At 34.8% G+C, this 12,512-nt stretch overlaps 1 protein-coding gene across 3 annotated transcripts in view; it reads right to left on the bottom strand.

Annotated features, from left to right (window-relative positions):
• The window catches only part of IFT74 (intraflagellar transport 74), a 79,066-nt gene that overhangs the window by 34,367 nt on the left and 32,187 nt on the right, over positions 1 to 12,512 (bottom strand). For all 3 annotated transcript variants that reach the window (XM_068552886.1, XM_068552888.1, XM_068552887.1), the window contains exons 9-13: positions 11,638 to 11,776; positions 10,159 to 10,221; positions 4,906 to 5,049; positions 3,538 to 3,578; positions 479 to 558 (exon numbers count right to left, since the gene is read on the bottom strand). In XM_068552886.1, coding sequence (XP_068408987.1) covers positions 479 to 558; positions 3,538 to 3,578; positions 4,906 to 5,049; positions 10,159 to 10,221; positions 11,638 to 11,776 — 467 coding nt within the window. The remainder of the gene's footprint in view (positions 1 to 478; positions 559 to 3,537; positions 3,579 to 4,905; positions 5,050 to 10,158; positions 10,222 to 11,637; positions 11,777 to 12,512) is intronic.

Genomic DNA, 12,512 nt, shown 5'->3' with positions numbered 1-12,512 from the left:
TAAAAAAAAAAATTTCTTGCTGTATAGCCCAGGGAACTCTACTTCACTTCGCTGTACAGTAGAAACTAACACAACATTGTAAAACAACTATATCCCAATTAACAAAAAAATTTCTTTGCAAAACAAAATGAACTCTTGCCATTATATAACCATTTTAAGTTATATAAGTTTTTAGTTGGCTTAAATAATTCAATACTAACTATAATATTTAGTTACTATTAAAATATTTAGTTACTATTAAAATTCAATACTAACTATAATATTTAAAATATTACTTAAATGATTCAATACTTACTATAATATTTAGTTACTACTACTAAATATTTTAACAGTTTAGTATTTTAATAGTTAAACTTAGTGATGTCACAAAGAATTAAATAATAAACCCCAGGTAAACAGTCCCTGAGGCCCAAGTTAATACTGTATAAATACTGCTATGTATCTATATTATACATCATAAAAATATTTTTAAAATTACCTTGGTGTTCTTCTAAATCCATGTCAAGTTGTCTAATTTCTTCATTAAGCTGATTTATTTTTTCTTTTATATCTGTTAACCTGTTGAAAATATTATTTAATGAATTTATGGCCGACAATTTAGATATTCAGTAAAAACATTTAGTAATGATGTTACGAAATCTTAAATCTTTTCGAATCTGCAGAAACAATATCAATAAATAGTATGCTTTATTCTGAGGACAATATTATAAATTTTGAGAGAAAAATCTTTTTTCATGATTCGTATTTAGAGTACAAGTGTGTTCTGAGAATGTTGGCTTGCCTGACTTCAACAGTAGACCCTTCCCCAGCCTTCTTTTGAGCTTTACTTGTGATATTAAGAAAATAAAAAATCTTTAGCAACCTTCTTTTTGTAGGTTTATATAAACTAAACTAAGTTAGCAAGTTTGTCTGAAAAGTTAGAAAATAAGAGAAAATTTACCATTGAGAGAAGATTATATGGGTTAAAATTTTAACAAAAGCAGTTGTACTTACTACAAAGCTATAGTAATCAAGACAGTATGACACTGGAATAAGGACAGACATATCCTTTTAAGGACAGACAATGGAATAGAATTGTGAGCCTAGGAATAAGACCCTGTATCTATATACAATTGATTTTTTTTTTTTTAATTTTTATTTATTTATTTATGGCTGTGTTGGGTCTTCATTTCTGTGCGAGGGCTTTCTCTAGTTGTGGCAAGTGGGGGCCACTCTTCATTGCAGTGCGCGGGTCTCTCACTATCACGGCCTCTCTTGTTGTGGAGCACAGGCTCCAGACGCGCAGGCTCAGTAATTGTGGCTCGCGGGCCCAGCTGCTCCGCGGCACGTGGGATCTTCCCAGACCAGGGCTCAAACCCGTGTCCTCTGCATTGGCAGGCAGATTCTCAACCACTGTGCCACCAGGGAAGCCCCTACAATTGATTTTTGACAAAGGTGCCAAAACAATTAAACAGAGAAAGAACATTAAATAATATTTGTTGAAAGAATATTTCAACAAATGGTGCTGGGATAACTGGATATGCACAAGCAAAGAATAAAACTGGACTCCTACCTCATACCATACACAAAAGTTAACTAAAAGTGGGTCATAGATCTAAACATAAGAACTAAACTATAAAACACTTAAATAAAAAAACATACGCATAAATCTTCATGAAATTGAACTAGGCATTGGTTTCTTACATATGACACCAAAAGCACAAACGACAAAAGAAAAAAATAAATAAACCAGATATAATCAAAATTTAAAACTACTGGGACCTGGTGGCACAGTGGTTAAGAATCTGCCTGCCAATGCAGAGGATACAGGTTCGACCCCTGGTATGGGAAGATCCCACATGCCGCAGAACAAATAAGCCTGTGCACCACAACTACTGAAGCCTGCACACCTAGAGCCCGTGCTCCGCAACAAGAGAAGCCACTGCAATGAGGAGCTCGGGCACCGCAACAAAGAGTAGCCCCTGCTCGCTGCAACTAGAGAAAGCCTGTGCGCAGCAATGAAGACTCAATGCAGCCAAAAATAAACAAATAAAATAAATAAATTTATTAAAAAAATAAAGTCTTAAAAAAAAATTTAAAACTTCTGTGCTTCAAAGGACACCATAAAGAAAGTGAAAAGAAAACCCAAATAATGGAAGAAAAATTTTGCAAATCATTTATCTGATAAGAGACTTTATTTAGAATATATAAAGAGCTCTTACAACTCAATAATAAAACAATAAATAACCCAATTTAAAAATGGGCAAAAGCACAGGGAGATCAGTTTGGTGCTTTGCAATGACCTAGAGGGGTGGGATAAGGAGGGTGGGAGGGAGGCTCAAGAGGGAGGGGATGTGGGGATATATGTATGCATATGGCTGATTCACTTTTTTGTACAACAGAAACTAACACAGTATTGTGAAGCAATTATACTCCAATAATGATCTATAAAAAATAAATAACTAAATAAATAAAACAAAAAAAAAAACAAGAAAAAAAGGGCAAAGAATGTGAATAGACATTTCTCCAAAGAATATACATATATGACCAATAAGTACAGGAAAAAAAGTTCAACATCATTCATTAATCATCAGGAAAATGCAAATCAATGATACCACTTCACACCTACTATGACGGCTACACAGTAATCAAAAATGACAGATAATAACAAGTGTTGATAAGGTCATGGAGAAACTGGAACACTTATACACTGCTGGTGAAAATGTACAATGGTGCAGCTGCATTGGAAAATAGTCTGGCACCTCCTCAAAAAGTTAAATATAGAGTTACCGTAAGAACCAGCACTCCTAGGTAAATTCCACTCCTAGGTAAATACCCAAGAGAAGCGAAAATATATGTCCACACAAAAACATGTACACGATTGTTCATACCAGCATGATCCATCACAGCCAAAAAATAAAAACAATCCACATGTCCATCAATTAATGAACGGATAAATTAATATGGTATAGCCACACAATGGGATATTATTTGGCAATAAAAAGAAATGAAATACTGATACATGCTACAACACAGATGAACCCTGAAAACATTATGCTAAGTGTAAGAATCCAGCCACATAGGACCATATATTGTATGCTTTCATTTATATAAAATGTCCAGAACAGGCCAATCTACAGAGACATAAGGTACAGTGGTTGCTTAGGGCTGGGAATGGGGGATGAGAGGTGTGATGGTTAAGGGATATGGGTTTCTATTGGGGTGACTGAACTGTTCTGAAATTGACTGAGGTGGTGGTTGCACAACTCTGTGAATATACTAAAAAACTCTGAATTGTACACTTTAAATATGTGAATTGTATGGTATGTATTATATCACAATAAAGCTGTTTTTAAAAAGCAATTATACTATGTAATGGCTCTTAACTAAACATTCAAAGAATTATTTGAAGCTATAAATCAAACTGAAAGCTGCATCAATATTGTCAATGTGAATCACAGAAAAAATGACTGTAACAATATGCACCTCTTACACATTTAGAATGCAATTTAAAAGATGAGAAATGAATATAAAATGTCCTAGTATAGAAGTACTTACTGTCGCTCCATGCTGGCTATTTCCTGATTATCTTCTTTAACCTATAAAGGCATAAAGAGAAAACAGAATTTAAAGAATTACTCATTGTTAGGCTATCTTAAAGAGATTTTCCTTCTAGGGTGTGTACAAAAATATCAAATCTAGTCGCTTTGAACTTATTTCTTGAAATTCAACCTTTGAAGTTAAAAGGAACATCATTAGGGAATTATTCACAGATTTTTCTTTCCTCCTCAAAGGAAGAGTGGTGACTGATAAATATCCATACCTATCCACATGGCACCAAGAAGTTAACACAACTTCAGGCCTGGATCAATTTACATAAATATCTAGGATTTTTGAGCCTGTCTCCCCACCCCTGCTCCCCCTGCTCCCCACCCCCAACCCACGCACATGGTAGGGCTGCCAGATTTAGCAATCCCCATTACATTTGAATTTCAGAAAAACAATGAATAACTTTTGTGGTATGTATTTGGAATACACTTATTATCTTTACATATATATTTATTCTAAAAGATTATTCACTGCTTATCTGAAATTCAAATTTAACTAGTCATTCTGTATTCTATCTAGAAATTCTATCCCAAGATCACTCTTCATCCCCTGCCTTCAATGATCTCTTTCCAAGGAACTTCAGAGATTCTAGATTTTGATACCTTTCTAGAATGATTCTAACACTTAAATAGCTCCTGAGTTGATCCCTAAGGTTCCTGCAAACCCACTGGATTCAATCTAAGACCACAAAGGAGTCCCATTTGTAGGTTCCTGACTAGAGGTGCTCCCAAATATATAGGCTCCTAAGGGCTGTATATTTAGGGTGTCTCAGGATAAACAATAGGCTAAATTAAAGCCAGCCTTGGGATAGTAAGAAAGCTACTGAACACATGTGACATAACATGGTGACATACTGTGATTTCACAGGACATTTTAATTCCATTCACTTCATGGTGGCACTGATAGAAATAACCACACAAAGTCGTCAGCCTTGGGGCACTTCATTTTCTAAATATGAGGCCCAAAACAAATAATGGAATACATCTTCAATAAGATTAATTATTTACTGACCAATAAGAAGAGTTTCAAGTTTTTTTATAAGGATCCAAAACATGAAAAAATGACCAAAATATGCATGAAGACCATATAAAATAAGGATTTAAGTAAAAAAAAAAAAAAAGTTTATTTGAGAAATGACTTTTACCTAGATCTTCTTGGTCAAGCAGTTCATATTAATTTAGATGGAGTTCACTTTTCACTGTTTTTTAAGAAAATAAGCTTATTAGCTTTCTGTTCAATTCATATGCCTTAAATAAAACATACTGATATATTTACCAAATCCTGACATAATAAAATAAGTATGTTTGTTTTTCCTACCTGCTTAAGTAATCTCTCTCTCTCTTCCATTGGGGATCCCATGCTTTTGTCTTCTGCAATCATTTGATCTCGATGGGACTCCAACTCATAAAGTTTTTCATGCAACAATACAGCCTCCTGTTTTACCTGGGAGTGTGCTATTTCCTGAAGAGAATTAAAATAATTTTAGTATTTTATCAAAAACTATTCAAATAGTTTTCAGTTTATAAGACTAAGGACAAATTTAAACTACCAGCATCTTTAAATAGAGACATCAAGAACCTAGAGTACTCAATAATGCTACAAAGCACGTTTCTAAACATGGAAGAATAAAAATAAATCCCTATATACTTTCATAAGCAATTTTCAGTCTAAGATTCACAAGAAGGTGGTAGCTTTAGTTTATTTTATTTTCTAAATATAAGACCTAAACAAAGATAAAGACATCTTTACCAATGGGAAGATAATAAAGAAAATGTAACGATGTATGTATAACTTTAACCACAAAACCCAATCCAAAGTCCAAGGAACTGATCTCTAGAGGGAAGATATTTTCCCCTGAATAGATCATATATATGCTTTCCTACAATGTTATGGGTTGAATTATGTCCCCCCAAAATGTATGCTGAAGTCCTAATCTCCAGCACCTGTGAACATGACCTAATTTGAAATGGAGTCTGTGCAGATTTAATCAAGTTAAGATTATCTTGAGGTCATTAAAGTGGACCTTAATCCAGTATTAACTGCTCTTTATTAGAAGAGAAGAGATAAAAACAGAGACACCTGAGGAGAATGCCATTTGATGATATAGGCAAAGAATGGAGTGTTGTAGCTACAAGTCAAGGAACAAATGCCAAGGATTGACAGCCAGCACCAGAAGCTAGGAAGAGGCAAGGAAGGATTCTACCTAGTGTCCCAGAAGAAGCAAGTCTCTGCTGATGCTTTGATTTTAGACTTTTAGCCTCCAGAACTACAAGAAAATTTCTGTTGTTTTATGTCACCCAGTTTGTGATACTTTATTACAGCAGCACTAGGAAACTAATAGACATGAGTAGTAAAATTATCATGTATTCACCACTGTTCTACTGTTCACAAAGAGAAAATAAGGGATGTGATCATTTTAAATGATAACCAAAAGAGCGAGGGATGTTGGTGGTAGTGGTGATTATGATGATGAAAATGACATTTGAAGCTGTTACTTATTGAGCACGTATTCTGTGCCAGGCACTATACTTCATATTTTTTATACACTATCTCTAACACTCAAAGCAACTCTGTAAGATAGTACTATCATCTCTGTTTTACAGATGAGAAAACTGATGATCTGATATCTAAATAATTTTTCTAAGTTAACAAAAATAAAAGTTAATCATGAAAAAAAAAAAAGTTAATGATATCTGAAACCAGGCCCACAGTATGAACAAGATTTTTAAGAGGGGAGACCTCCTCCTTTTTGAAAGCAAAAGAGAAGGAATCTTAAAAAAAGGAAAAAGTGAACAAGAGGAAATGTTTGAAAGTCCATAGGCAAAGGGTTATATACACAGCTTAACTAATGTATTAGCTTCAGGTGAAAAGGCATGATAATAAAATACCGATAGAAAAAATGCAGACATTTTGATGTATCCCTTTTCATAGTACCTTCCCCTTCCCTTTTGCTTAACCACCTATAGACATGTTCATTATTGCATCTTGATAAAACCACCCCTGAAGACTCAAGCTCATGTTGACCTTTCACCTGATTTTTTTCACACTCCTATGAACTGAATCAGCAATACTTAGCACAGTAGGGAGCATACAGCAGATATGCAATAAACACGACTTGATTGATACTTGACATGATGTTATCGTGAAGAACAAATCTCCCCCCGCACCAAAAAGACCCACAAAGGAATCCAGCTAAAGTTAAACAGAATTAGGATCTACATTTTCTTCATTTGAGAATACTGTAAATTTCTTTAAATTCATGTAATTTTAGGCATACATGTACTAATGCCAAAGTAGAGTGGCATCAATAGAAGCACTAACTCCAAGGTTATACCCTACACCTCTTCCTGTGGAAACTAAATCTGCCAATGAAATAAGACCTAACTCTCTCCTACACACCCTAAAAAGATAGTGAGGAATTCTGAAAGCTGGCTGTATTAATACTATATAAATGCAGTCCTTATTCCTTGAAGCATATTTTTATTACCACAGAGATCAAAGAAAATAAAAATTCTGTGTACCCACATGTAGACAACTGGATATAGAAAATCGTCTTAATATTTTTAAGCAAACTAGTTTTTTCAATAGCAAATTTCCAAAAGAATGATTACAAAATACTCATGGTTTATTTCTTTTGCAAGCTAGGTGAAAGCAATCATGTCAATTTACAATTGTTACTAATCCTCTCATCGTTATAGCTGCCTGAATACATAGGAAATCAAGAAAGGCAGGCAAGATTTGATGTACAGACAGTGGGAAGGTAGTTTGCAGAAAAAGAATACATTGGCCAACAAATATATAAAGAGATACTCAACTTTTTGTATAAATAAATGAAAATTAAAACAAGATACTAATTTTAAACTATTAAACAAGTAAAAATGGAAAAGGTGCATGGATAATGCAGCTGTTAATGAGTACAGGGGGAAATACGCACTCTCATACATTGAGATTAGGAGTAGAAAATGGAACTTTTTTGGAAGGCAATTTGTCAATGTTACAACGTTTTAGAAGTTTGCACCTTCTGACCCAATGCAAGAAATTTATCTTAAGATACACTCGTAGTAACTTTGCATAAAATGTGTGTTTTCACTACAGCATTGTTTTATAATCTCAAAAAACTATCAATATAAACAACCTAGTCATCTACAAGGCTGTGCTATATATAGTCATACAATGTAATACAATGCAGTAATTTCAAATAATGAGAAAGATATCTTAAGAGCTGACATGAATAGACATTCAAGAGAGAATGTTAGGTTAAAAAAAAAAAAAGCTGGAGACAGCATATCCAGTGTACATCCCACTTAAGGTTTTTCTCAACAGTAAAATGAAGGTAGGATTATAGGATTGCTGTGAAGATAAAATGACAATGCTGGTGACATATGTAAAGAGCTCAAAAAAAGCACATAGTAATCACTCAATAAATGTGAGAGCAGTTCTGTCTGGAAAGAGGGAAAAGAAATAGGCATTTTTACTTTCATCTTATTCAATTTTTTAATAAAAAACATGTTTTGTGAATTTAAAAACGCTTTAAATAAACAAATAATAAAACAAACGCAAGCTTTTACATCTTTAAAGTAATGAACTGACTTCTCCCTCTTCATTTGTTTTTAGTCTCTTGTTTGTATGTTTTTTTTTTAACATCTTTATTGGAGTATAATTGCTTTACAATGTTGTGTTAGTTTCTGCTATATAGCAAAGTGAATCAGTTATATGTATATATATATCCCCATATCCCTTCCCTCTTGCGTCTCCTTCCCACTCTCCCTATCCCACCCGTCTAGGTGGTCACAAAGCACCGAGCTGATCTCCCTGTGCTATGTGGCTGCTTTCCACTAGCTACCTGTTTTACATTGGCTAGTGTATATATGCCAGTGCTACTCTCTCACTTCATCCCAACTTACTCTTCCCCCTCGTGTCCTCAAGTCCATTCTCTAGTCTGCGTCTTTATTCCTGTCCTGCCCCTAGGTGCATCAGAACCATTTTTTTTTTAGATTTCATATACATGTGTTAGCATACGGTATTTGTTTTTCTCTTTCTGACTTACTCCACTCTGTATGACAGACTCTAGGTCCATCTACCTCACTACAAGTAACTCAATTTTGTTTCTTTTTATGGCTGAGTAATATTCCATTGTATATATGTGCCACATCTTCTTTATCCATTCGTCTGTCAATGGACACTTAGGTTGCTTCCATGACCTGGCTATTATAAATAGTGCTACAATGAACATTGTGGTACATGTCTCTTTTTGAATTATGGTTTTCTCAGGGTATATGCCCAGTAGTGGGATTGCTGGGTCATATGGTAGTTCTATTTTTTGTTTTTTAAGGAACCTCCATACTGTTCTCCATAGTGGCTGTATCAATTTACATTCCCACCAACAGTGCAAGAGGGTGTCCTTTTCTCCACACCCTCTCCAGCATTTACTGTTTGTAGGTTTTTTGATGATGGTCATTCTGACTGGTGTGAGGTGATACCTCATTGTAGTTTTGATTTGCATTTCTCTAATGATTAATGATGTTGAGCATCCTTTCATGTGTTTGTCGGCAATCTGTATATCTTCTTTGGAGAAATGTCTATTTAGGTCCTCTGCCCATTTTTGGATTGGGTTGTTTGTTTTTTTGATATTGAGCTGCATGAGCTGCTTGTATAGTTTGGAGATTAATCCTTTGTCAGTTGCTTCATTTGCAAATATTTTCTCCCATTCTGAGGGTTGTCTTTTGGTCTTGTTTATGGTTTCCTTTGCTGTGCAAAAGCTTTGAAGTTTCATTAGGTCCCATTTGTTTATTTTTGTTTTTATTTCCATTTCTCTAGGAGGTGGGTCAAAAAGGATCTTGCTGTGATTTATGTCATAGAGTGTTCTGCCTATGTTTTCCTCTAAGAGTTTGATGGTGTCTGGCCTTACATTTAGGTCTTTAATCCATTTTGAGTTTATCTTTGTGTATGGTGTTAGGGAGTGTTCTAATTTCATTCTTTTACATGTAGCTGTCCAGTTTTCCCAGCACCACTTACTGCAGAGGCTGTCTTTTCTCCATTGTATATTCTTGCCTCCTTTATCAAAGATAAGGTGACCACATGTGCGTGGATTTATCTCTGGGCTTTCTATCCTGTTCCATTGATCTATATTTCTGTTTTTGTGCCAGTACCATACTGTCTTGATTACTGTAGCTTTGTAGTATAGTCTGAAGTCAGGGAGCCTGATTCCTCCAGCTCCGTTTTTCTGTCTCAAGATTGCTTTGGCTATTCGGGGTCTTTTGTGTTTCCATACATTGTGAAATTTTTTGTTCTAGTTCTGTGAAAAATGCCATTGGTAGTTTTAAATTACCATTAGATTTTGTGTGCCTCAGCAAGGCAGAATGATTTTTGTACAGGGTAGGTACTCAATAACTGAATCTGTTTTCTTACTAAACTAAGATATTTGCGGTCCTGAACAGGAAAAAAAATTATTACATTCCTATTAGTAAACTACTAAATAAATATGTACCTGAATGAGTTCCATTAATATATTTAACTGAATTTTCTTTTGTAGCGGAGTAATATGAAAACTTTTACTTGATTTTTACTTACAGATTCCAAGCTCTCTTTTTTCATGTTCAGTGAATCTAGTTGTTGCTGAAGTGTATCTAATTCCTAAGAAGAAGGAAAAAAAAGCAAATATATATGCAAATTACATTAAGAATAATTTCTTTCTCAACATTTCAAATACAGATGTGACAAAGTAAATTTTGTAAATGTTTTCAACCCATATCTTAAAATCTGACTAGAATTTACTAACATTCATTATTTCTATTTTTGCCAATTTATTTCATTATTACTAAAAACCTTGCCATGACCTACCTTTTAAAATACTTATGAGCTTTTTAAAGGGAGCCAGAAGTTTTCACAGTGAATCATCACTGTGTTCTGAGAATATCAAATATCAGAAGACTTCAAATTAATGATGGTACTGTTTAAAGTTATAATTTTTATTTGTCTTTTTAACCATATTTCCATATCTTTTGCCTATTTTCTTTTAAGGCCAAGACCTGTAGCCATTTATATGGCTCACTCTTAGGGATAAGACCCTTGAACTGTTTATAGTTGACCCCTGAATAAGACAAGTTTGAGCTGCATGGGTCCACTGACATGTGGATTTTTTTCAAGAAATACATACTACAGTACTACTTAATCCATGGATGGTTGAATCCATGGATGTGGAACCTTCGATACTGAGGGCCAACTATAAATTATACACAGATTTAAACTGCACAGGGGTCAGTGTGCCTAACACCCAAGTTGTTCAAGGGCCAACCAACCCATTCAAACACCCCTGTGTGATATTAGCTATATTTTGATAATATTTTGGCATTTTTATAATATTCTTTCAACAATGTTTCATTATATGTTATAAATTCTGTCTAAAATAAAAAGTTATATTAAATTGTCAATAAAGGATTATCTGAGAAACTAGAACTACATTCATTATTGGCATTTGTGGGGACTAATTCTCTGTTAACTGGTTAAGGGATATCTGGGCATCAAAGGGCACTACCTTGCAAATCTGAGTCACCACCATGACTGAATGTTGAGAGGATTCTCAATAATCCCTCAGCAGGCATCCAAATTGCTTATTTAAACACCATAATTAGGGGACAATAGCTGTTCAAATTAAGGACATAGCAAGTAAACGACTTGCTGTTTATTAGGCAGGAAGAAAAGGAAAGTAAATATCCATATGGCTCTGGTGTATGAGGACCTTTAATGTTTTCATTAAAAGTTCATTAAACAACAAGTGTTTCATGTATCTTTATGACCTGCAAAAATGAATGATGCATAGAACTGAATAATAGAGTAAAAGCTAGGTCGTTATGCAACATAAGAAAACAAAATTTTCTAGATCAGTGCTTCCTAAATTCAAATGTCCATATGAATCATCTTGTTAAAATGAAGACTCTGATCAGTAGGTTTAGTCAAGCTCTCAGGGGATGCCAATGCTGCCCACCTTCAGATCACATTTTTAGTAGTAAGACTGCTATATGCCCAGCACAGAGTAGTAATTAGTATTACCTGCAACAATTTCTCATTCATGGTTTTCATTTCTATATACTTGACTTGTTTTTCAGGAGGCATATTTTTGATAATGCCCTCTGCTGCCTGTTTTTCCTGTTCAGTTTCTTCTTCTACACTTCTAATTTGTTTTTCCTTCCTGAAATCAAAAGTATACAATATTCCTCTTACAATATTGAGGGGAAAAATCAATTAACTTTTACTCAGTCTCAATTAAATAGGATACTTAAAAGTTATTTAACCATAGTTTGTGATCTAAAAGTCCTTATAAACGTACACAAAAATTTTATTTGACCTGTACAAAATTTGGCCCCATCAACACAGACTTATTGGGACTTCCCTGGTGGTGCAGTGGTTAAGAATCCGCCTGCCAATGCAGGGTACATGGGTTCAATCCCTGGTCCAGGAAGATCCCACATGCTGCGGAGCAACTAAGCCCGTGCGCCACAACTACTGAGCCTGCGCTCTAGAGCCTGCAAGCCACAACTACTGAGCCCGTGTGCCACAACTACTGAGCCCGTGTGCCACAACTACTGAAGCCCGCGTGCCTAGAGCCCATGCTCCGCAACAAGAGAAGCCACCGCAATGAGAAGCCCACTCACCGCAACAAAGAGTAGCCCCCGCTCGCCGCAACTAGAGAAAGCCCGCGCGCAGCAATGAAGACCCAACGCAGCCAAAAACAAATAAATTTATAATAAAACAAAACACAGACTTATTTTACATCCTTCTCTTCTCAATCCCCAAATCCATGTATTTCCTTATTCTCCACTTTACTTTCTTATAAAAAAACACAAAGATTATCACAGAAAATCCTTAAAGTCTTATACATATGAGAAAGTATTTGCACTTTTTGCTATCATACCCTCAAGACAAAC

The sequence above is a fragment of the Eschrichtius robustus genome, chromosome 10 (genome assembly GCF_028021215.1).
Source record: "Eschrichtius robustus isolate mEscRob2 chromosome 10, mEscRob2.pri, whole genome shotgun sequence".
NCBI lineage: Eukaryota > Metazoa > Chordata > Mammalia > Artiodactyla > Eschrichtiidae > Eschrichtius > Eschrichtius robustus.
Note: the sequence above shows the minus strand (reverse complement) of the source record. Positions and strands in the feature narration are given on the sequence as shown.